This window comes from Pithys albifrons, chromosome 4, assembly GCF_047495875.1.
Source record: "Pithys albifrons albifrons isolate INPA30051 chromosome 4, PitAlb_v1, whole genome shotgun sequence".
NCBI classification, from domain to species: domain Eukaryota; kingdom Metazoa; phylum Chordata; class Aves; order Passeriformes; family Thamnophilidae; genus Pithys; species Pithys albifrons.
The window spans coordinates 7,021,760-7,047,462 of record NC_092461.1 but is presented as its reverse complement, the minus strand read 5'-3'; the positions used below and the strand labels follow the sequence as shown (position 1 = coordinate 7,047,462).

At 38.9% G+C, this 25,703-nt stretch overlaps 1 protein-coding gene across 10 annotated transcripts in view; it reads left to right on the top strand.

The window, feature by feature from the left end:
- Positions 1 to 25,703, top strand: part of FARS2 (phenylalanyl-tRNA synthetase 2, mitochondrial) — a 229,127-nt gene that overhangs the window by 48,548 nt on the left and 154,876 nt on the right. For all 10 annotated transcript variants that reach the window (XM_071553311.1, XM_071553314.1, XM_071553307.1 and 7 more), the window contains 3 exons: positions 5,424 to 6,059; positions 15,765 to 15,924; positions 22,996 to 23,127. In XM_071553311.1, the coding sequence (XP_071409412.1) occupies positions 5,442 to 6,059; positions 15,765 to 15,924; positions 22,996 to 23,127 (910 nt within the window). In that variant the 5' untranslated portion in view covers positions 5,424 to 5,441. The remainder of the gene's footprint in view (positions 1 to 5,423; positions 6,060 to 15,764; positions 15,925 to 22,995; positions 23,128 to 25,703) is intronic.

Here is a 25,703-nt window from a genome sequence, read left to right as displayed (position 1 = left end):
AGTTTGGTGTTTTTCCATCCACCTAGAAGACTGAATTTGTTAAATTCTAGTGTCAGTTATACTCTATACTTTTCTCTTTTGAAAAATCATATATTATATACTATATAGTATTGTCTGAATAGCAATTTGATGTATCTAATTAGCTGCTGATTAAAAATTCCAGTGTGTGGATATTCTATTTCTAAAATGCTTAAGCCAAATTCACTGCAGTTTTGGCTACTGAAATGCATTTTCCTTGTCTCAAATCATCTATCTGGAAGCATTACCCTTTTAGTAAGTGGGAAACTTATGGATAAACCTGAACAATCCTGGAGTGACACTGTTTATCAGGAAAACTAAAGCCTGTAGCAGCCTTTGGGAGACCATGTGAGGAACTGAAACTTGTTGCAGTGGGATGACATTTGTCATCGTTTGCAATATCCAACCTGCAAGTGAATAGTGAGCACAATCAAGTGAGGATTCAAAGCATTTTAAAGCTGGTGCTTGCCTAGAGATGAGTTCCCTTCTCTAAAGACTTGCTGCTCACTATGACTGTCTGAGCTGATCTTGCAGCCCTGAAGATGTCTGAAGATTTGCCTCACATGGTCCATGTTCCCTGTGCCTGCCTTCAGGTGCTCATGAAATGCTGGCCTTTGTTCAGGCAATCTTCTGGATTAGCATAAAAGGAGCATAGTTGTTAATACCTTTTATTTCATATTTAAGATCATCTCACATGTAGCACTGAGAGAAAGCAGGGTTAAGCCTTGTCTCAGAAAAGGTTTCTTAGTTTTCTTTCTTAATATTGCAAGCCTCAAAATGTAGCTGAAGGTGACATCATGAGTAATGTATCTGCATTACAGAGCAGCCAACCAGCCAACTTATGACATGTTTTTGCTTCAGTTAAGAGAAATAACAAAATTTAAAAAAAAATTACTCTGTATGGAACTTGCTGACACATTATTAACTAGATGAGCTCCACGTATATGAAGAAAATGAGTTGAATACTTGAAGGCTGTGTTATCTTGCCAATGCTTGGTAGTGCATGCAGTGTTTTATTCCACTGGATGTTTAGCCATGATCAAGGGCATCTGATAGTGTTCTGCCCTTGGAAGGGCACGTTCTAAAATGGATCCATCCTAAGTTGTCTGTAAGGCTGTTTCAGAGGTCTGTGTGTGTTACATAATTTCAGCATGTTCAGTAAGACTGAAAGTCTATTCTGGTGTGCAGCAGTATATCAGCATTTTAAAATGAGCATGAAAAAATTCTGAGCTCGTTACTGGTATTGGATGCAAAGTAATTTATGTTGTATCCTATGCAGTGTAGATGCAGTCATGGCAATACAATGATATTTGCTGCTGTAAGCCTGCATAGTTTTCAAAACTAAAATTCAATGCTTAGCTAAATTGCTAAGCAGACTGGTAAATGTCCAATTTTAGCAGCCTAACATATGTTTATAATTTTTGTTTTAACATATGCTATGTTGGTTGAACTCCCCTCCCCACACATACGGTAGATAAAAGCTGTCACATCACAAAATGGTGGCAGCCCAACTTTTCTAACATTTTCCATGGCACTTCAGAGTCTTGCATTAATTAGCTATTCTTGGATGGGAGACAGACTCTCATCTTCATAGAATTTTGGTTTCAAACCCATCCTGTACTTCAGTTTATGTATGCAGTAGCCCATCTGTGTTTCTGCAGCCATAAGCTGTAAAAAGCACAGGGCACAGAGGAAGGTGGTCAGTGAGGGGGAGGGTGCCCTTGGCTCAGGGGCACTAATGCCCAGCACATGGCCCTGAAACAACCCTGTTTGCTTTGCTGCTGGCTCTGCTTTGCTCAAACAGGAGTGTTCTCTCCTTTCCACTTTTCTAGGAGAGGTGATTGAACAAAACAATGCTGGTGCACAGCCCTTATTTTTATTGTGAGCTGCCAAACTACCCCTTTTCTGTTGTCCTTTTTCAAGACAGGTGCAAGGAGAAATTTCACCAAGTCTGTGATTCTTTCCTAAAACTCAGTTGAGTAGAGGAGAACTTTGACAAATGCCACATCAGCTGTGATAATGCTGTCTTAATCCTTGCTGCACTGTGGCATGGCAACCTGGATTTAAACATGAAAGGACATGCCTTAACAGCACAGCAATACTGTTATCACATCAGACTGCCTTTTGCATGTGCTCCAAAATCATGATATTTTTTTGTCTGATGTACTCTGTGTGCCATTTCCCTGTGTTAAGCTCCTGACTGTGGTGACTGTGTGTGATGTCTGCTGAGCTGCTATGTGGGTCTGGTGGGCTTTCTGTGGGGGAGAAGGAGCCTTACCCAGCTGCTGGAACTGCTGTAGAAATGCCACAGGGTCTGTTGTGGAGGACTGACATTGGCAAGTGAGGTCACATCTGTGCTTGGTCTATCCACAGCACAGACAGGGTTGTTCTGATGCCTTCATCCCTGAGTGGCATGGGTGCCACCTCTGGTCTATCTTGAACCTGCTCTAAAGGTCATACCCAGGTGCAGGCATAGTTCCAAGTGTACTGACACAACATAATGTGTGATGTTATCCCTCTCAAAGCTCCGAGTTCCTGCAGTTGTATTACACATCTCAGTATGGAGATTGAGGTACAGGGACTCGAGGCTCATGGAGCTTCAGAGGAGCTGTTGAGGTACCCTGGAGTGTGTCAGTGGCAGTGTCTGGGTAAGGACCTGGTGGGCCTGGTGCTTGCATGTCCAAAGAGACATTTGAGAACCCCCTTTGAGAAGCCCCATTAGGAGCTGCTTCCAAAGCCCTGCACTGGCTCCCAGCTGCGAGATGGAGCCACTGTCGAGCCCAGAACACACGACCCACTGGTAATGCTGGTGGAGCACTTCACCATGCTTGGATTGTAGATGCCAATGGTGGTTGTTCAGTGTTTATTTCCCATTTATGTGTTTGCTTTCAGCTGCAGGACCTGCAGCTGCTGTTTGGCTCACTGTGCTTGTTAGCTGGCTGGAGTCTTCGCTGTGGGATCCAGGTTTTGCCAGTGTGCACAGCAACCAGTTTTGTTTCCCTGCCAAATAGAAGCATGATGGAAATAAAGAAAGAAAATTATAAATTTAAATTGTGTTTTTGTAGATGTTTATGTAACTATAGACAGAAATAAATAGACATAAATGTCTATTTATTATTAAGTGAATACAAGTTATTGGTGTATCCTTAACACCAGGTATTTATTTCTAGAAGAAAGGTAAAGAGATCTCTCTATTTTCCAGTATTGCTCTCCACCTCGGTAAACATTACTTTGATTTGAAGATTTGTGTACCAGGTACAAACATGTTTTATTTTCTTTCTTCTCTGTGGCTTCTCTCAAATGTTACTTATCATGAGTTAAGTTGAACTAAGTCCAATACCATATTTCTGTAAAGATCCCCAAAGGGGAATACACGAGTCTGTGGTGGGAGAAGGAAGCAACAGAGTGTTGGTGAAGGACTTCAGTGTTCCTGGTACTCTCTGTGATACCACATCAACGTCTCCTTTACTGCTTGTTTGCAGGACCTGGACATTGGATAACTCATCAGAAAACATTGGATAACTGTAACTTTTTTCTTCTTACTGCTCACAGTAGATTTTGCTTTGGATTAGAATAATAATGCAGGTAATAATGCCGTTTAACTATTCAAGGCACAAGCATAATGTTAGGAGGAAAACTCTGATACAAGTTGACCTGTAAGTTTTTCTCTTCTACAAGTTTGTGAGGAGTATATGCATCACTTTCTCAGAAAAATTAGTGTTTCTTAACTATCAGAAATTGTTACCAGTGATGCTCATTACAAATACTGAAATATCAGGTAAGCTCTTCTTCTTTTTGCATAGGTTTATAATCATGAGAACTCTTTTTGTGAAAGTTAAACTTCTCATATGGTTGTCTGATTCTCAGAGGAATGATGTTTAGAAAACCAGCAAACATCATGAGAATCACAATAAAGTCACAAGAGGTTTTTGTACATTACAGTTATGTGTAAGTTTTGAATTGAATTTTTTAGAAAAATAAATGTATAGGCAGATGGTGGTATTTACTTAGGGGAAGTGAATTCATTATCTGACTAGAACTGGGTATTTCAAGCAGCTGTTTGAAAATGAGAACTCACTTTCCATGAAGGAGAACGTATGTTTTGGGAAAATGGAGCCTCTTTTCACAGTGTAAGACTCTCCCTTGTTTAGCCTCTGTCAGAGGCGTTTCTGGTGTGTGTGAATTCATTTACAGATGAATGTTCTCGGTAATGGTCAAGAACTAACTTGGTGAAATACTTTTGTAAAGTCTTAACTGCCCCCCTGCCAAAGGCAGTCCTTCTTAAAGGTTTCAAAACTAGATAACTGAAGTTGTAACTGCTCTTTATTTTTGAAGAAATTTGACCAGAAAAAGGATTAAACCAAATGTTATGCTGCCCTGCCAAATTTAATTTCTGCCTACCCAACTTGCCTTTATTTTAATTGAGATACAGTTACTTCATGAAACATGTCTATAGAGAACATCTAGGCATAAGCCAGAAGAAAGGAGGCTGAATATAAACATACCTATTGTCTTTTATGGATCTGGCTTTTTGGGACTCTGTGTTCTGCTGTGTGTATATCCTCTTTGCATACATATTTTGAAGCATGAGAGTATGAAAAATGGTCTTAGCTTGCTTGATCTTTTACACTTGTTTCTCTTATGTTCCTGTGGAAGGCAAGCCAGATTGTAATTCTAGTGTAAAGGTGGAAAGATATCCCTTGGAGAGTGTGGTGGATTCAATGCTTATGTGCTTTCTTCCCCCAGTACTATTAAGATGACTTTCACAGAAAATTCTTTGACCCTGGCAACCTGTGGACCTATATTTCTTGGTTCATTGTTTTTTTCACAGTGGTTCAGTAGTCTGAAAGGTTCAACTGGTTTGGTTTTAAGTAAGAATTAGCAGTGACTGCCCAGTGTGTGCCATGTGCATCAGGTTGATGTGAAATGTGTTCTGGAGCTTCTGCCAATATGGGGAGATGATACAGCAATAAGTTAATTTTGGGGGTTTATGATAAACAAGTTCTGCCTGCCAAAGAGCACTGTTAAATTTCTGAGTTTCTTGTAAGTAATCCTTGCTTATTCCTTCATATTTTAACTGGATGAAAAGTACTGTTTCAAAGAAGGCCTGATGTTCATTCAGCTGTAAAGAGTGTTTTCTGGAATGGGGTCAAGGCTAAGTCTGGAGTCATTAATACTAATGCAGTGGTGCAGAAGCCTGATAATTGAATAAGATATCCTAGCTGAAATTTGATCACAAGGATATTTTCCCTCCTCTAGAGTCACAATAATGGTTTATAACAGAAACTTTGTCATACTAGTCAAGCAACCTTTGGATTCATGTATCCCTGAGATACTTGCAATTCCTGCAGGAAGACTACCATTCCTAACTCAAGTTTTTTTTTAATTATTTTTTGTTTCTCTAGATTATAAGAAAGTTCACAATGGCAATGCTCTGGAAATTCATGAGAGTAGCTAAGTATTCCAAAACAGCTTTATCACCAAAAGTAAAGGGAAGGGGAACTCCCACACATTCAAGGCATTCATCATCCAAGTCTGTACCTTCAGATTTTGCTGCCAGTGCACCCTCCTCAAATACTGTGGAACTGCTTGGAAAATCTTACCCTCAGGATGACTACAGCAATGTCACAGAGAAGATTCTTTCCAAGGTGGGCAAGAACTTGCACAACAGAAAACATCACCCTTTGTGGCTAATCAAGGAGCAGGTGAAGGATCACTTCTACAAACACTATACAGGACGCCGTGGGACTCCACTCTTTTCTGTTTATGATGGTCTTTCTCCAGTGGTAACAGTGCAGCAGAATTTTGATAGTTTACTCATCCCTCCAAACCATTCCAGCAGAAGGAAAGAGGATAACTATTACTTGAACCGTGACCACATGCTGAGGGCACACACATCAGCTCATCAGTGGGACTTGATCCGCTCAGGCCTGGATGCCTTCCTGGCAGTGGGAGATGTCTATCGCCGAGACACCATTGATAACACTCACTACCCTGTCTTCCATCAGATGGAGGGAGTGCGGCTCTTCTCGTGTCATGAGGTAGGAATGCTCTACTTGGGGTGGAAGAGACTTTGGGTAAGTTGCATAGTCTTGTATTTGCTGTAAACAAAGTTCTTGCACGTCGGTATTACAGCAACACGTGTTACGCTGTGCATTCATAAAGGTGAAGTGAGGAATCGTATAGGAACACTTACAATCTGAGAAAAATACAGATGGAAAGTGCTGAAGTTGAAAACATCCCCAGAAAAATGTGAAAAATTGAAAAGATATTGTTATTGAAAGCCAGCAAACTATAATATAATCTGAAAGGAAACAGCTTGTCAGTTAATGATCTGCACAATTCAATTCTGTTTCTGTCACAACTCTCTGGTGAGATCCCTTTACCAAAAACTCTATCAAATTAATACTTGAAGGACTCATGGATGTGAGTTGTTACAGCTACATCCAAGGTGCAGTTTTTATTGTCATGTTCTTTTTTGCTTTTAATAGCACTGACCTTCTGTAAATGGATGTAGTTTTTTAGGGAATTGTTCCATTCTTCATCTCATCCTAAAGCACTGAAGGATTCATCTGTTGCAGCCAATAGTTCTGTGTGTGATGCATACACAGTAAACTCATTAGAGTCCAGAGGCATCAGCTAAAGAGGTCTAGGTAGATGTCCAAGACTCTTAAGTTTATATATTTTGTTGGCACAGCTTGCATGTTCTGCAAATGCTTGGGTGTCATTAAGTACTCTGCTGCATCATTGATCAGTGGTAAATATAAGCCAGTTTGTTTTCCAAGTAGTAATTGATTTGTATAATTTGTGTACGCTTGTAGCGATTCTGCCAAATTCCCATTTCTATAACTAAAACCAGCTCATTCCAATAATACTGAGATGACAGGAGCTTGGCAGGGAAGCCTGATGGCTTTGGATGCCTGAGGGGAAACCAGGATAATCATAGAGCAGTGCTTTTCTCTATGATGGGAGGGGTTTGCCCTGCCTGCCCTGGTCCTTCCCACTGCAAACACATTCCTGCCTCTGCAGGGTCCCAGGAACTGGGGAGTGTCGGGTCCAGCCTGCAACTGCTGCTTTGGTAACCAGGAAAAGGAAATCTTAAAGACTTAATGCAGTCTTTGGTTGCTGTTCTTTTCCCTTAGGTCTATTTGTGAATACAATCGGGGTGTATGAAGAGAAAATTGTATAACACAATATGAAGAAAATACCATCTCTTAACCTTTTTTGTTCATGACTTTTTTTTAACTTGAGTATTCAGATGGAAAGATGTCATCTGCCACAAAATTACATCATCAACATTCTTGCAGGGTGTAATTTCTGCAAATTTGGGTGTGATTGATCTAATTATTGAAATACTTATTAATGAATATACCCATTAGGAAATTTTAATCTTAATGACAGACTACTTATTTCTACCCTACAAATTTAATAAAAGGAATAATAGGATTTTGATAACTGGGAACAGAGTTACAGAAATGTTCACTGACATATTCTATCTAGAAATACACAATGTTTAACAATGTAATTCATTGCATTGGAAATTGCTTGTTTCTTTTTCTCATCTTTCTTTTTAACCAAGAAAATGATTGAGATAATATTGCAGAACATTAATAGTGGATGGATTTGAAGTTAGTTATGTGCTGGAATACTCTAAAGTACAAAGAGTATTGTGGACTCTAAAGAGTGAAAGTCCATTGGAATTTCTATACTGATAAAGAATGAATAGTGGTGTACAGTGTGTAAAACTTTGTTATTGGGCAACATGCAGAAATTCTAAACTTGAGCATGATCTGAAGCATCCCTTTTTGCTTCAGTTCATGTTTAAATATTGATAGAGCCCTGCCATAGATAACACTTTTTACAGTCATAATCACAAGAGCCTTGTGAAAAAAACTGAATGTGTAATTCTGAAATTTCACTGGGGACTGTTTCAGTGTTTTATATTCTGGTTGCCTGTTCAAAATAATCCACATTTAAATAATTCCAGAAGGAACTGCCTGGGCGGAAGAAAGACTAAATAGAGGTAATGCTACATCAGAGAAATATTCTAATATTAATTTATTTATACTGCTGTTTGAGTTGTAACCCACTGAGCAGAAATATGTGAATGTCAGGGCCTGTTCCCCTTGTCTCAGACTTTTCATTCATAAGCAGACTGCAATATCTGGCAAGAGAAAATCTGCACAGGACCAAGGATCAGAATCTTTGGAACCAAAGGAAAAGCTTTTTGCTTTTGACTTCAGGTCCTGGGTACATTTTATGTTATGGCCAATACAGTAATTTTACTTACTATGGTCAGTTTGCTGCTTTAATTTGTTATTTTGATTTATATGTTTATCATTTGTTGTCTTCTCAGCGTGAGTGACCACAGACCTGGGAGGTGGGAGCACAAAACCCAAAACTTAGAGTGATTTTATAGGAACTTGAATTTAGAGGAATTTGATGTCTCATCTCAGATTAGAAAGGAGGGGAATAAGTCAATTCATCCCCAGCTGAAATTGTAGGCAGGACAGGAAAGATGTAGGAGATGTAGAAAAGAGTCTCCTTTACAAATACCCAATTCTGTAGTCAAGACTGGGTTAAAACTCCTGCCCTGAGATGGAAACCCTCAGTGTAATTCTTCATCTTACCCAAGTTAAAATCAATGCATTGAAAGTAAGAGCTGGAAAAGCAAATCAGAGTTTGGTAAATTGACAGTGTTTGATCTGAGATATTTGTGAACTTTTTGCTTCTTCGACTGTGCGGTTTTTCGTGATGGTTTGTTGATTATTTTTTAAAGAGAAAAGTAATCTATAATTCAAAGATGGGCAGGTAACTGATGCTTTTCTGCAGTTTTGTATGAGTGCAAATATTAAAGTACTAAAGAAATTCCATTTTCCAAACTAACTCATTGCTAAAAGTTAGAATAATTCCTGCTTAAATTTCTCGTAAACTTTTATAAAATGTCCTTGGGCTACTATTGAACAACATTTGAAAATCTACTTAGATGTGTTTTCAATATATTTAAAAATATTTTACGTAATTATTACTTGAATGTAATATATAGAACAGTTGGAAATGAACTAATATAAATGGTTAAAAGCAGAGCAAAAAATACGTTCCTGAATCTGTTTCAGACTTCTTAACATAAAATGAATTATTCTTCTTAAACTGTACTGCCAAATGGTATTTCTTTTGTATTCCCTTCCTCCAACATTCCTGTTTTTCTCCCAATGATTGTTTAGATTTTTTCTTCCTTCTGTGGAGTATATTTTTTTCTTTTTTTTATGCTTTGGATTGGCATTTTTCATACTGCTGTAGTCAGATTTGAACTGGCCAACTTCACTGGGTGGGTTAGAAAAGAAATTATTTCTCTGCTATGCCCTTGTCTTTGATGAAGTTCCATAATTCATGGAAAGAAAAAAAAAACCTGAACTAAACTGCACTTTTTGCGTGTCAGCCAGAAGAGGGAGCCAATATAAACCCAATGGCAGTCAATGAACAGCTTTCAGTTGGTAACAGAAAATATTTACACATTGGAAGGAGACTTCATGCGGTGTTTTATAGTCTGTACTGAGTTATACATAAATTTTAAGGGGAACAGATGCTAAAGCATAGGAATTGCTCCTCTAATTTAGTAACCTTGTTCCAATGGAGGCCAATACCAGATTGTTTAGATGAATAAATGCTCTTATCAGGCTTGTTTATGCTAGAAATAGTAGGGATAGATCTTTATTCTTTATTGAAATGTTTATGGTGGATACAGCAACCTTTTTGTTAGGATACAATGGGAAAATGGTAAATATTCCAGGTACAAATAAAGGACTGCTCCTCCAAAGCAGCATATATAATTGTAAAAGAAAAAAAAAACCCAAAACAGAACCTACCAATAAACCAAATAAAAACCCCACAAAAAAAACCCCCAAACAAACAAACAAACAAACCCCCAAAACCCCCAAACCAAAAAAATACTTGTAGTGTTTGTATCCTGAAATGTAAAGGCTGTTGTTCTAGGTAATAGAAAATCAGATTTCTCTCTTTTTCGTCTAAATACGTACCCTCTTCCTCATCTTCCCATACTTGAATACCTTGGTAATATTCTTAATGTATTGTTAAAAAGAAAGAAAAAGTTGCTTTTATACTTTTCCTTATGCTTTAGGGTAGGTGTGAACACCTGATTGACTATTAATCTACAGTTTTGTTTTGATTTTTTTTTTACCTAAAATCAAATGCCAGACTAGGTTTTCACTTGCAAAAATAGTGTCTTTAGGTTTGACTTCTCCAAAATTCCATGTTACTGCAGCTTTGGATGCTGTGCTTCTGCTCTCATATCACATCAAAGGAAAGCTCCTTCCTGTCTTCAGTCCCTTTTTTTAATCCTCACATGTAAAGGAATTTAAATCAACTTACAGTTGGGATCAGCCCATTATATGTAGTGATTTGGAGCTTTTTCAGTGTGTCTGAGAATACTTGTGTATGCAACTGGGAGTCATAATAGGCATGTTTAGCTGGGCACTGAGCAACAATTATTTTAAAAGTCTTAGAAGGCCAATGAAAGGTCCTCTTCTTAGCCCTCTGCAGCTTATGGATAGGGTTGTGAGCAAAGCATCAGTCTCAAGAAGCCTTAGAGATCTTAGAGCTGATTCTCCTCCTCTCCTGGAGCAGTGAGGGGTGTCCAGGAGCAGAGACACCTGATAATAATGCCAAGGTCATGGGTTCAATCCCCAATGTGGCCCATTGACTTAAGAGTTGGACTTGATGATCCTTGTGGGTCCCTTCCAATTCAGAATAGTCTGTGGTTCTGTGTGATCCACCTTGGTAAGAGAAGAGCATTCCTTTGCTGGAATATTCTGAGGTGCATCTATTCCTGAAGCTGCAGTTTGGCTGAGTGGTATCAACAGAGGGCCTGTCTAATTCAGGTGGAATTGGCTTCACTTTTCCAGTTGTCTATCCAAGTTGTGAACATTGTAGTGTTTAGGATTGTCCAAATTGTAGTATATAAATTGTGCCATAATAAATTGATCTTTGCTAGTCTAAGGACCCAGATTGTGTTCTTTGTTATTTTTAGTTGCAAATTGGACAGCAAAGGACATCAGAAGGTCTTTGAGATTTTTATAGTGGTCCATGGTCTAGAAAGTTTGAAAACCACTGGTGCATCTTTTATTGCAAAGACTTCATATGAAATGTTTTTTTTTTTTCAAAATTTGTCTTACTCCAGTTAAAAAGAAGTAAATCCAGCAATGCTTTTCAGAATAAAGCAGTTAAGTATATTCAATGTGATATTTAAATTGCACAGGAAAAAAAAAAGAGCAAAATGTCTACAAATGTATTTTGGAAATCTAAGGTGCTTAAAAGTAAAGAAATTTCTATTGCTACAGAAGCAGAACTCTGAGTCCCATTGTTTATGTCTCATCATAACAGATATCCTTGTAGCAGTGCTACTTTTTCTTCTGGTTCAGTGCCATCTCTGTGGTTTTCCATTTTCTTCCAGAAACACTTTCATTAGGTAAAACAAACAAACATACAAACAAAAAATAGAAATAACCTTTCTTTGCTGTAATTGGAGGACTGAAAATGGAAGGATGTAGAAATCAAGGTGACCACCTACAAGCTTGTGGCTTATAGTAATTTTTACCTTTTTCTCCCCAAACCAGTTCTTATTGATATGCAGTAAAGAGCCTTCTGTCACATGAATGTTGGGTTGTGTATCTCCTTGGTACATGAAATGGTCTTGGTGTGCAGGTTTACATTTTGGAAAATGTTGTGCAAAGGGGTTACTCTTTGTAAGTGGGTTCAGACTGCGGGTGTTGATTCATTTTTAGGGATATTTATCAGGGCCAGTGAGACAAAATGTATTTGGTGTGGCAAGGTTGAGAGTTGCCACATGCACATCCTCATGGAGAGATAATCTTAAATGCTGGTTTGTCTAAGTACATGAGTGTGATTTATTCATTATCTTAATCAGTGGTGTGTGCATGACTGGCAGGAGGGATACACAACTGCTTTGTGGAAAGATAGGATGTAGTTACAGAGCTCTCTGATCTGAAACCTACTCTGAATTCTGCCCTATACAGAGACCTTAATCTTAGACTGAATCCTGAATGTGTGGGTAATGAAGGGGTGTGAGACTAAAAGGTCTGTCAAATGACAGAGGAAGTGTTGGGGTCTTTATTTAAATGGCACATGTGACTTCTGCCCTTTGTGCCAGGCTGGGAAATACCAGAATGTGCTTCTGAAGGATTGTGTGTAATTGTCCAGTTAAATTTGTCCAATTAAAATCCTGTATCTTCTTTCCATTAGATGTTATCAAATTTGAATATATTTTTATTATGAGCTAAATTGTGAGTAAATTTCATGCCGCATGGTCAGGTCACTTCAATTCCTTTCTGCCTGCTCCTTTGTAAAGCACCAGCAGTCAGATATGCTGATAAATCCTGGTAATTATTAGTTTTTAATTTCTGCATGGTTACACAATATTGAATGTTTTGCACACCTTCACTTAAAGGACACTTCTTGTCCTTGCACTAGACAGACATGGAGGTGCTCCATTTATGGCTACAGGAAATTTCTTTTCTGGTAGTAGTAGTGACAGATTAAATATTCAATACAATAAAATAGTGCATTTTAGTGTGCACTGAAGGGATAAATGTACATGAAAATGTGACATCTTGGATGTGTCAGTGTTTTATGCAAGACTGTTAGATATTTTTTTTCTCCATTTGCTCAGATATGTGCTTGAGAAAAACTGACATCAAAAAGGAGCAGCTGTGGGTGATTCTTCATTTTATTCAAGCTTTGGCTTTCCTGGCTTTGTGTGTATAGAAATGTTGAAGTGTTCCTAATCCAAGACATATACTTAGCACAGTTCAATCATTTGTAATAGTGAAATTGGTGTTTAAGTTAAAGCTGCTCATATTGACAGAGCAATGTCAGTGGATGGAAAGTTAGGAATAAATATTAGTACAGCTGTAAGGCATCTTTTTTTTTCTTGGTATAACCCCATCCACAGCTGTGCTGCAGTTGACAGGAGCTGATGGAGCCTCTGTGGAAAACACCAAAGTGCATCTTGGTGCCTGACTGTAAGGGGAGGGCTATTTTTTGCCACTGCCTGTTGTTTGGGGACTTCCCTCCGACTGACTTTTCCCAGCCTGTCCAAACTGGAGTAGAATCCCACCTGTGCCCAAAGAGGCCCAGCCTTGTTCCATGTGCCAGCCCCTCTCTTGATGCTGCTCATAGTGTCATAGTTCATTGCTGAGTAGAACTTGACCATTTGCACATCCCTCAGTTTCTTCCCTGGGTTCTGCTGATCCAGATGCACCTCCCAGCCTGGCTCAGTGCTCTGCCACATGGACACTTGTCCTGACTTGGAAAAGAAAATGGTGCATGAGTAGTTTGGCAGGATGAGGACTCGGGCAGGTTAGAGGGCTGGAGTATGACTGAATGTGTTTAATGGTCCTTCCACATGTTTTATTCCCACATCTGATAGAAACTACTAAAATAAAATTTTGCTTAAGAGAGTAATTACAATATCCATGTTTCAGGAATAATACAGCAGTAAGGAAAAGTATTTCTGTGTACTTGTTCATACATATGCTGTGTTTTAAAGTCTAATTTCCAGACTATCTGTTCCTTGCAGTTATCTGAGGAACCAGTTTTAAGCTGAAGGGAAGAATGAAGGGGGAAAGGTAGACGAGAGTTTTGTGTCCTAAAATCCTGCTGAGAGGGGAAATAGCAAATGGACCCTCTACTGTGTCAATAGAATGTATTCTGGTCCAAAGGGGGAATGTCTCTGTTGCCTGAAGGGTGTTTTGTGCTTACTTAGTCAGTCAAAAGGAAAAATAGCTACCTGTATAGGGGAGTTCAGAGCAGGAACCTAATTTAGCCACTCCATGTTCCTCTGAGAGGGACCCTCCCTGCATTGGCCACCTGGTGAGCCCAAGACAATTATCCTCCCTGGGCTGATGCTGTGAATTCCCTCTGGCTTTCCAAACCACATGCAGGATGACTGATCTGCACTGCTGACAGCAAATTAGTTATAGGGTGGGTGTCATCTGCTGGTTCCATCCAGGGCAGAAATAATGCCAGTAGGAAGAAGGGGTTTAATCTTTCAGGTTAGCACATGAATAAAGAATCTGTTATTTAAAAGTGTAATACCTAGTTTTGTCAAGCTGCTGCCTTTTGGTTAGTTAAGGCATTTTTGACTGATGGTGAATCATTTTATTTGGTATTTATCTTTTTCCTTTTTCATTTAGTATTTTCTGCAGCACAAAGAGATTGATTGGAGAGGTGTTTTTTTAAGCTGCCAGCAAAGTCTTCTTGTGACTTCTAAAAAAAAGTTAAATGCTACTGGATATTTTCTTTTATTCCCTCAATCCAATTTGCTGCTAGTTTGCATGCTATTTGAACTCAGACTCTTCAGGCACACATTGTGTCTGTATGAAATGTGCTGGAAACCAGCCTTAGTTAATTGTATCCAGCATTTCAGAAGTTCACTTGAACTTTTTGTTTAGAGCATTTAGTGCACTGAAGGCATCAAACTGCAATTAAAATGACTTCTGTGGGCATCCATGAGTTGTTAAGGTTACACACTGGTCGTGGCATATCCTGAGTAAGAGCTGGTTATGCTGAAAAGCCTAATGGGAAGAAAATCTCAGTTCATGTTTTTCCCCCTCTGTATGTGCTTGAAGCTGGAGGAGAAGGGGTAGGAAAGGGCAGTAGAAACACTTTCACCATCAGCTCTCCCTACCCTCCAGACCTTACCAGAGATCTTTTTTTCTACAGCTATAGGGATTTCCAACAAAAATAGTGTAAAACTGCCTGCTTGTCTCCCCAGGACACAGAGCCTCCAGTGATGTTGTTTAACAAGTGTTTTGTTGGTCTCTGGGAGAGGATGTAGATTTGCTGGTATGTATTTGTCCAGGATCACCTGGCCAGAAAGGTGTGAGGAGATATGCAGGAAACAGAAACCTTCAACTTGCAGCAGATGTGGTGGGAGCAGCCTCTGAATGAAGAGTGGGTCTGTCACATTCCAAAACAGCTGTTCCTGTGCTGTGTCATGCATCTGGAAACCCCAGCCCAAGATCGTGAATCCTTAAATGCCCCATAAACAAAACCTTTTACACAAAAAGAATGCTGTGTGTGGGAATATCAGGAAAATGGTAGTCCTTAAATGAATAAACTGTACTCAAGATGAATCAAATATAAGCAGCTTAAGGTCTCATTAAACTGCTGGGGTTTTTTTTGTTTGTTTTGGGGGGTTTGTTTGGTTGGTTTTTATGGCTTTTTAGTTTTTTTTATTATTAATGTTAATTTGATTATGGCTTTTAAAAAGTGTTGTTTTGATAGTTTATGTGATTCAGTTACTGAAATGTTGAAGCTTTGATAAATGCTGTTCTGTAATGTAGTTTAAGGGATATAATTTACATATACTGTACGGGGGACTTTGTTCTGCATGATAACTTTCAAAGTAACAGAATCAGGAAAAGAGGGATAGGTTTTTTTGTAAGTTAATATTTTCCTGTAGCTAATCATATTATTTAAAGTACAACAGTAGAACAAATCTAATTGTTTAAATATTTCTGTTCTTGCAATGATTTATCTCTGACTTTAGCGAACAGAGTTTGTATAAACAATCACAATCTTTATGTTTGTTTTTCATGGTGCAGACTTAACAGGTAAGATTCCCACTTAAATCAATGAAACCTCATTCTCTGCTTTCGTTCAGAAAGTCATTGATGCACAAATGTGTTTTTGTGGTTGTGTTGTAGCTGTTCTCCAACATTAAGGACGGGGAAGGTTTGCAGTTGTTTGAGCAAGGCCATCGCACTGCGCACAAGCAGGAGTGTCACACCATGGAGGCAGTGAGGCTGGTGGAGTTCAACCTGAAGCAGGTGCTCACGAAGCTCATGGCTCACATCTTTGGTGACGGTAGGTTCTGGCACCTTTTCTCCTGGACTCCTCATGGCTGGAGGCATTTGGGCTTTGGAGATACATTTTGCTGTGTAATAAAAACAGGAAGCTTAGGGGTGATGTTGGCAGGTGATATGGAAAAAGCCACGTGGTTTGTTTTTAAGAGGCCACACACTCCTCTCTTGATTTTCCTAAATACTGGTGCACACAACACTCTGTTGAACCATCAGGGTTTTGTGAAGATGTCTTGGTATGCAGCGTGAAAGGCTAACATAGTGGGCATGAATCATAGAATGAATTGGGTTGGAAAAGACCTCCCAGATCATCAAGTCCAACCCTTGGTCCAACTCCAGTCCCTTTACCAGATCATGGCACTCAGTGCCACGGCCAATCTCAGTTTAAAAACCTCCAGGGATGGGGAATCCACCACCTCTCTGGGCAGCCCATTCCAATGCCTGATTACTCTCTCTGGAAAGAATTTTTTTGTAATCTCCAACTTAAATTTCCCCTGGCAGAGCTTGAGCCCATCGTGCCCCCTTGTCCTATTGCTGAGTGCCTGGGAGAAGAGACCAACCCCTACCTGGGGTTGCAGGTGGGATACAGACTCATCTACAAACCCTGGTCTGGCAGGAGCAGTGTTAGAATAAAGGTTGTTTACATCTCCCCAGCAGTGTGGAGATGGACAGGAGCACAGTATGGCTGTGTGTGTGTGTGCATGTGCTGCTTTGTTGTGTATGCACATGGAGTGCCTTGAGCGTTTCCCATGCACAGATAAATTAAACCTTGAAGCTGAGGGGAGGCAGTGTTTGCTAAGTTCACATGAAGCTGAAAAATTATCGTTTTTTGGCACTTAGAATGGAATGAGGAAAGGTACTGAATGTGTATATGAATGAAATACTCTCTCTACAGAAATACCTGCTTTCAGTTTCAGGAAGTGTATTTATAAATGGCCTGAGTCGAAATTGCTCCATTAATGCTGTTTGCTGGCATGGAGGCTGCTCTTCTGAGCAGATGCATTTTTCTGTTGGGGAAATGCTGGATGGTATTAGAATGCATCAGGTATCCTGCCTACTTTCAAAGGTCTTTTAAGGTGCTTACTGCACTTAGACAAGTAGTTCCAAGAGTGGATTGATAATGGTACCAACTTCTATATATGTCTGCTTGAATATTTTTCTGAATTTCTAAACTTGACTTTATAGTGAGCAAAATTTTTTATTCTATTCCACTTGGACCGAAATTTTTAAGTTCTTCAGAGTTTCTTGTGGGTGTATTTTACATAACAGCAGCCTTTTGAAATATGCAAAATTAGGATCAAAGCGAATAACAGTAATAATTATATTTTTAGATCAACCTCAGATGCTGAAAATGTTGTTTAAAATGAGCAGTTTCTAGGAGTTATTGGTGGTCTCAAACTGCAGGTACATTCTTCCCTAACTGTTGACAGATGCTGCACTTTAAGCTTCAGCATGCTGGCTATTACTAGTTCTACAGTCCACACAGTAGCTAGAAAGACATTAAAAATATATTCATAAATTATTTTAAACATACAGACTGAAAGTAGATGCCTCCTTCTTACTTTGGGGATTTTCTGTTTCTATACCTGCTATGTTTTCCCTGAAATACAAAGGCAGCATACAGTTAGTGATTTTAATGTAATTATAGCTCCATATACGTAGAGAAAGAGATATATATGTCTAGATACATATATATCTATGTATTTCCCTTCACACCTTTCATGGAAATAGTGGAATATAGTATTCAGAGAGCAAACTTTGTTAGGTACTAGGAGTATGAGATCATTGCACTGCAAGTGTCTTGGGGCACACATAAATAAACTTGTTCTTTCACAACTGTCATCTTTTACCCTCCATTTTTCAATTTACACAATACTCTTGATTACTTTTTTTTTTGTCTTGACACCTGTAAATTTTAACTTAATTTTGAAATGTGTTTTACTGCATTTATTGGTCTTTGAAAATTTCCATATTTTTCCTTTGTGTGGATATTCCATAAGGCCCCGTGTTTTGTTAAAAGCAAAAAATTCATTCCTTTTATCCTTCACATCAGTTGTATTCTTTGCAACCTGTGCTGTCAGCAGAATGTTGTAGTGAAGTTGCACATCTTTTCTAGCAGGATAGCACAACCATAGCTGCAGTGAGCTGCTGAAATGCTGCATTGTCATACAGTCAACTGTTGTTCATAGGCAGATTGTTTGGATTGTGGTTTGTCTGCTGTGCAAGTTAGTTTTGCATAAACCAGCTTCTGCCTGAAGTCTTGGAATTGGATAGTTGTGATTCTGCAGTGCTCATCCAGGAATTTACCAGCTCAAGCTGGTGATGGATTGAGGATCTCTGCAGAAACGTCAGATCACTGACCTGTTCCTTTTTTCCTTTTTTTTCCCCCTCTGCATTTTTCTAGGTTGGTTTTCATAACATTTAATGAGACAGCTTTGCTTTACCTGACTCATCCAACACTGTCTGGATATTTTAGTGTTGACTGTACATGCCAATAAACAGTCTAACAAACATTGCTTAAAATCACTATGTTATCCTGAAGAAGGTCAAAGACTTCATAAAAATCTGCACCTAGACTTACTCCAAAAGTTTGTCTTTTTATTTCTTTCTGGCTTTGCCAACAGGCAAGGGAATGACAGATACTAGAGAAGAAATAGATACAGATACAGATCTGTCAGTACAGGAACTCTGTTATATCTCATTTTAGTCGCCTTGTAATAAGGTTTTCTAAGATAACCTGTCTTAGATTTCCTTATAAAGTTAGTCAGTCCTTCTCAACTTGTTTCTTTCTTTAACCCTTCTGTAGTTTGTCAAAAGCTTTCTGGACCCTGAGATTCAGCATTAATCTTACTATAACAAATAGTAGAGAATGACTGTGTGCTGCTTCTGTGATTTGTTGCTTGACATGAACTGGCTCAAAATTCACTGCTGTCCCATGTTTATCTATCCAGTTTCTGGTAAGGCAAGGCAGGAGAGAGTGAGCAATGCTGTGTTTTGACTGATGGCTTTGATGCCGCTGGTTTTCACTGAGCAGCCACTGGATGTCTTTTAAATCAAACATGTTTTTCTGCTCTTTCTTCTTAACTCTGTTGTACTGATACCTCCTTTGAGTCCATGAAGTTCTGTGGGTGTAACAAGTGTAAAAAGCAAAAAAAAAAAGTCACTTATTGAGGATATAATGGCCTGGCTAATAACTTCTGAAAAATGTGAGCTAATGTAGGTTTATGGGCTGCCAGCTCCTGTCTGCTGCAAATGTGATGAATTATCTGAAACAACGAGGTTCAGAGTACTTACAAATTGACACACACCTCAAGATGCCACAGTTCGATACTTTCTGTGCTTCCCACCCTGTGCCCCTCTCCTTTTCCTCCCATAACCTCGTCTCTGAAAATAATCCTCACAGGAACAAAGAGAATTTCTGGTCAGTGAAGACCATCTGGGGTCTCAGGCTTTGTTGCCTCTGTGCTGTAGCTTAGCAATAGCCTGCTTTAATGTGTTTGGTTTGTTCTTTTTCCTTTTCTTTCTTTTTCAGTGCCTTTGGTCAAGCCTTTTTCATTAGGAGACTCAATTAGGCCAGCACTTATTTAGCTTAATACCTGATAACACCATTACTTTTGAGTGCAGGCTATAACCAATTCCTTACCTTGATTCAGGGTTCAGAAATAACAATAAATATTCACTATTTCCGTGATTATTGGAGATGTGACATGAAAGTTGGTGTATTGGGCTTACATGGCAAGATTTTGGTAGCAGGGGGTGTCTTCTGTGAGAGGCTGCCAGAAGTTTCCCCCATGTCTGACAGAGCCAATGCCAGCCAGCTCCATGGGGGAGACATCCACCTGCAGCCCTTGGAGGACCCCACACTGGAAGAGGTGGATGCCCAAAGGAGACTTCTCTCCCCATGGGAAGCCCATGCTGGAGCAGATCCTGGCAGGACCTGTGGCCCCATGGAGAGAAGAGCCCACACCAGAGCAAGTTTGCTGGCAGGACTTGTGACCCTGTGAGAGATCCATGCCTGTTCCTGAAGGATTGCACTCCATGAAAGGGATCTACGCTGGTGCAATCCATGAAGGACTGTCTGCTGTGGGAGTGAGCCCATGCTGGAGCAGGGAAAGAGTGGCAGAGAAAACAAGTGATGTGCTGACCGCAGCCCCCATTCCCTGTCCCCACTGCTGGCAGGGAGAAGTAGAGAATTTGGGAGTGAAGTTGAGCCTGGAAGAAAGGAGGGGTGGGAGGAAGGTGTTCTTAAGACTTAGGGTTTTTTATTTCCCATTATCCTACTCTGATTTGATTGGTAATAAACTAATTCCCCAATTTCAGTCTGGTTTGCCATGACTGTAATTGGTGAGTGATCTCTCCCTGCCCTTATTTTGACCCAGGAGCCTTTTGTTATTCTCTCCCATGCCCAGCTGAGGAGGGCAGTGATGGGGCAGCTTTGGTGGGCACCTGGCACCCAACCAGGTCACCCACCACAGTTACTAATGGCCATGAACCCACTGGAAGGACTCCCATGAACACTGTGAGGCTCTGAAGTGAGCAGGTGTCCTCTCATGACACAAGAAATAGCTTTGAACTGGAGAAGTTACTGAGTTTGTATCTAGTGGTCAGTCTTTGGTCAGATGCAGCATTGTGCTCTGGTAAGTATCTCTGTGTTATGCCTGTCTTGGCCTCCTAAATTTCTAGAAAAAGATCAATTTTTGCCAGCATTTCATGGGCTGTATTTGAAGAAATAAATTAGGCCTAATCAGTTAAATTATATAGTTCTACAGAAAGCCTTATCTTCATAAGCCTTTTAAGTCCTTAGTGGTCTAATTTGCTGAGTGTGAGCAGTGCCCTTTATTCCTTGGGAATATATTGAGCACCAAGACAATATTTTGTATCTAAATAATAAATGTACTCATTTATTCTGTGACAGTCTATAGAAATGCAGTTAAGAAGGCTTAATCTTGCTGAAGGCTGAGCACCCTTAGCTTTTCACTCAAGTTTTCTAGAGCCAAAAGTCTGAGAGAACACTTGAATATAAACTACAGAGCTATTCCCAATTGGCCTTCATATGTATGAATAAAACTGTGCTATATCGGATTAACTATTAATTTAGAGAACAGAATGGAGGTGAGAGTTCTGTCTTTTTTGTGAATTTGTTTTGGTTTATTGAGATTTTTGTTTGTTTGCTTATTTGCATTTAAAACAAAAGCCTCTTAAGTATTAATATGCATTAAAATTTGAAAGTAAAAAATAAGCTTTAAATTCTCTTTTTACCTTTTAAAATGTATTTTAATTAAGAAGAAACAGCTGAGAAATGCCTTTTTTCCCAGAGCTTCGTTCTGAAGTAATAAGAGGATTAAAAAGAAACCATTATCTGAATGTTGTTACTGAACCCAAAACTACTTGAATATTCAGTGTCCTTGCTAGAGTTGCAAATTTTGCAAGCCAAATGAAAATATTTTATATGTGTATGGCTTTACAGTGTATGCAGAGTCATACAGCCCTAGGATTAAAAATGTCAAGATCAGGAAATTAAAACAATGTCTTCTGCATAACACACTATTGTATATACGTGACTTTTCATCTATGTATTTTTTTATTGTTATGCAGGAAAAAAGAGCAATAAAGTGATTGCTGAAATCACAGTATGGTGGTGAATGGTGCAACTACTTCCAGTTTTCTGAGTTCTGTATGTAAAATTGTCAAAAAAGCTTTGTTATCTTTCATATAATTTCCTGAGGTTAATTTTTAAGAAAGGAAAGCACACCTGGATTTTGAAACCTGCCATTTGAAAGTTCATAACATCTAGAAAAGTTCCCTGTAACTACTCAGTATTTTGTATTTTGGCCATGCATGCACTTCCGTTGTAGCTTATTATTTGGGTTTCTGTACCCACATTTGATGTTTCAGAAGTAATCAAAGAAAATCTAAACCTTGAGGCTACAGAAAATATTTTTACTTGAAAAACTTTGATTGTAAATCTTGCGATTTGATATTTTACATTCCTTTTATGAAATGACCCAAAAAAAAGCCTGAAAATCAAACCAGGAATATTAATAGACACTGTCACCCAAAAAACCTTTGCTGTGCCTCCTATTTTCAAAACTCAACTTGCCTGGTTCTTAATAATCCTACCACTGATTAGCATTTGGCTTAACTGAGGGGAAGATGGGCTTGGAATTAAGGCATTAGTTTACAGAATTTGCACTTCTGCTTCAAATTTTTATGGGTCACGTTTCTGAGACTTCTCTCCTGGCACCTAATAACTAGAGAAAACTGGTTAGTGAAACAAAGCCTCTGTAAATCATTAGAAGAACTAAAGCTCATCAAGTATAATGAGTGCCTTGACACCAGCTCTGCTTTTGGCAGCAGTGCAGACCTTGTCCTCTTCTGCCAGGACTGTCCCCACTCTGTGCAGTGGTATTTGCAGAGGTGCTGAGCTGGGGAGGAGATGGGGAGTTCCCCAGTGGTGCTTTTCTCTTACACTTCTCTGCTGGCACCAGAATACTCTGTGTGTGTTGGATACCTTAATAATGTACAGCTCTGTGCATATATCCTTCTATTTGTATAATTAATGCCTATTTTTAACTTACATATTTAAAAATAGACAGAGAGAGTAGCTTTGTATTTTAATTAGGTTCTGATGAAAAAAAAAATCACTTGCCTAGGCATTCCATAAAATACTAAGTAAAATTAAAGACTTAGCTAGCATTTTCCTGGGAGAAGCAGTTAGTAATTTCTTGGCCTAAAAAAATAACAAAATTACTGACTTTCCCATGATCTTGGCTCATTTTTGTTCGATGCCAGGTGGTTGCTAGACTTTGACAAATGATTGATTGGGTTTCAAAGAGTGCTTGAATAGCACAAAGCAATTTTCATATTAGAAAAGACATGGTCATTTTTTTTCCACAGGTTTTAAGATTTATCGCCTTGTATGAGTGTTGTAAATGAGTTTGTTTGCTATTTATTTTTTCTGGGTTGCTGTAATTGATGTCATTAGTTGAAGGGCAAGTTTTACAGATGGTTGGAGGGATGGCCTTTTAAGCATACACCCTTTCATATTTATTTATTTTTTTGAACACTGCTACAGGACTGCAAGTCAGATGGGTAGATTGCTGCTTCCCGTTTACTCACCCTTCCTTTGAGATGGAGATCAACTTCCAAGGAGAATGGATGGAGGTCCTGGGCTGCGGGGTCATGGAGCAACAGCTTGTTAACTCAGGTACTGCAACTCCTTTCCTTCATTGACATCTCTGTTAGCAAACACTTCCAGTGCAATCAGCCTCTCAGTGGGAAATTCGCCCTTCTACCCTGGAGAGCACAGACATCTCTTCGTGGCAGCAGACACAAATATCCATCAGGTGGGATGCAGCCCTTGTGTGCTGTGGTTTGAGGGGAACGATGGGGCAAAAGATCTGGAACCTGCAAACAGAAAGCTTGCCTTTTATTTTGGGCAGTAAAGAGACAGGCAGATGTCAGCTTTGAAGGAGAACCTGCAAATTAAGGTGTGAGGGGTTTTTTTTTCTATTCCATGAGATGGCAAGTGCATTCATAGTTGTGATTTTAAAGTATTATCAGCAAGTAACACCCCCAATTATTTGGGATATCAAAGTGCTCCTGTATCTCTAAAGTATAGAAAGAGGAATGTGCTCTCTCTGATATGGCTATTTGGTCACTGACTAAGCGGTAGGTAGATTTTTGCTTTTGTTTTGTTTTCTTTCTCCTCAGTTTGGTTATTTATGAAGTTGCAAACTGAATTAAGAACATCATTTATTTTAATTGAAGCTATTACACAGCAGTGTCCCCTCACAATTGTGCTTTCTAAAACTTGCACATAAGTATGAAAAAAGGAGAGGAGAAGTTGGTGGATTCTTTTATGTCTATATGGAAAACTTTGCGTGCTTGGTTTTTCATTTACTGATAGTAGGCAATTCTTTGTAAGCACAGGACAGACTTTATGTGTTCAGACCTCTTCATCCAGTGTCTTCCAGTACTGCTTGTTATGTACAGGATCCTTTTGGAATATGATCTGTGTAATTCTCACAAGTGTGCTTCCAAATAGTCAAGTTAATACTCCATTGAGTCTTTTTTCATTGGTTTGTTAAGCTACTGCTGTGTTTTCATAGGGTCTAAATTCTTCCTGTTCAAGTCCAAGTATTGTAACTATGAATCACTTAATTTTGGCACCCGTTACTTGGCACAGCTTGTTTTCCTCGAAGTTTGCGTGTATTTTAATGGGATCATTTTCCTTTTAAAAAGATATCCTCTTCCAGAGTTTCTCCCCAATGAATTAATGATTTATGTTAATGTTCTTTCTCAGCTTATTACCTTCATAGTGTGGTAAATATAATATACAGCTTCTAATGAGCTGTAGAAGTGAAAGACTGCTGTGTAATATTATTTCCATGAGATGTAACAGACCCATTTCCAGGCTTTCTTCTTGAAAAGCTTTTATGTTGCTCAATTCTTAAGTTGAGGTTCCTTTAATGGATGCAAGAAGAGCTAAGCTGTGGCCTCAAAACAATTACTGTTTACACCTATGTGTGTGTATGTGACAGATGTTCATGAAACACCAGTGATTTCTACAGCAGGTTTTTTGCAACTTTCTTTTGCATATTCTCACCCTTGAAATTTCATGTGCTTAAGAGGTTAAACCAGATCAAGATTTGCCAAGGGAGGTACAACCAGCCTCATTCCTAGTTGTTCACTGGGCAGTGGGTGGGATCCAGTCTGCTGGACCATTCAGATTTTTCATGTTAACAGCAAGTAAGGCTTCTGTTGTCTCAGTGTGTAGATGAGCAAATGCAAGTTGGTAAAGGCTGCGGGTACCATTTCCTTTAAAGCCAATCCACCTACTGATTGTTTTTAACTGTTGTTTACATTCAGGAAAGCCTCCTACAACAAACAAAATGGAGAGTATGGTGTTATTTACTATTTTCTACAGTGATAGATGCTATTTTAAAAGAAAAACATGTACTGTATGACAATGTTTTTATATAATTGTTGAAAAAACATGCACTACTGCAAAGATACACTGACTTATCAGGAGTGATGTTACATCTTCCCCTAAGGCTGATGGTGGTAAACTAGAGTAAGTATTTGCTATAAGGTGAACTCAGAAGATCATTTTGATAATCAATTTTCAGTAAGTATAAAATCTCATTTATTGTACTGTTTAACTTCCCATTTTTATGTGCTTTGTTTGTCATCTGAAACTATATCTGAATACATAATTTTAATAGGACTGCCATGTATAAATTTTGATAAAAGTTATTTTTGTTCTACTTAATACTGGGAAAAATACAGAAACTTTGCAGTAGAGTAGGAAGTATTCTGTTTTAGGTCCATGATGAGGATACAAGGAAATTTTGTGGTTCAGTAGAGCTAATTCAATTAACAGCACCCAGGGCATTTATTTCTCTGCTTCAAGAGTTATCCAAGATTCACAAAGCTGGTGTTCACTGGTAGATGCCAAAGTTCCGAGTCTGTATGGAGTTCTAAGGTTCAAACCTTTGAATACAAGACTTTGCTTACTCAAGGGCTGTGATCACATAGTGTTGCTTAGTAACTGTGAAATTGGAAGCAGTTAGGGTGTGATTCTTTGCTGATGGAAATCAATGGCAATATTCTCAGAGCAGGATATGGGAGCTGGGGATGAAAGCAAGAAAATTGGACTGAAGTTTACCTCAAAAACAAAACACTAAAAACCAGATTATTTAAAAACAAAACAAAATCCAAACAAACATTCCCCCCCCAAAAAAAACCCAAACCAAGAAACGCCACAAACTAAACAAAACA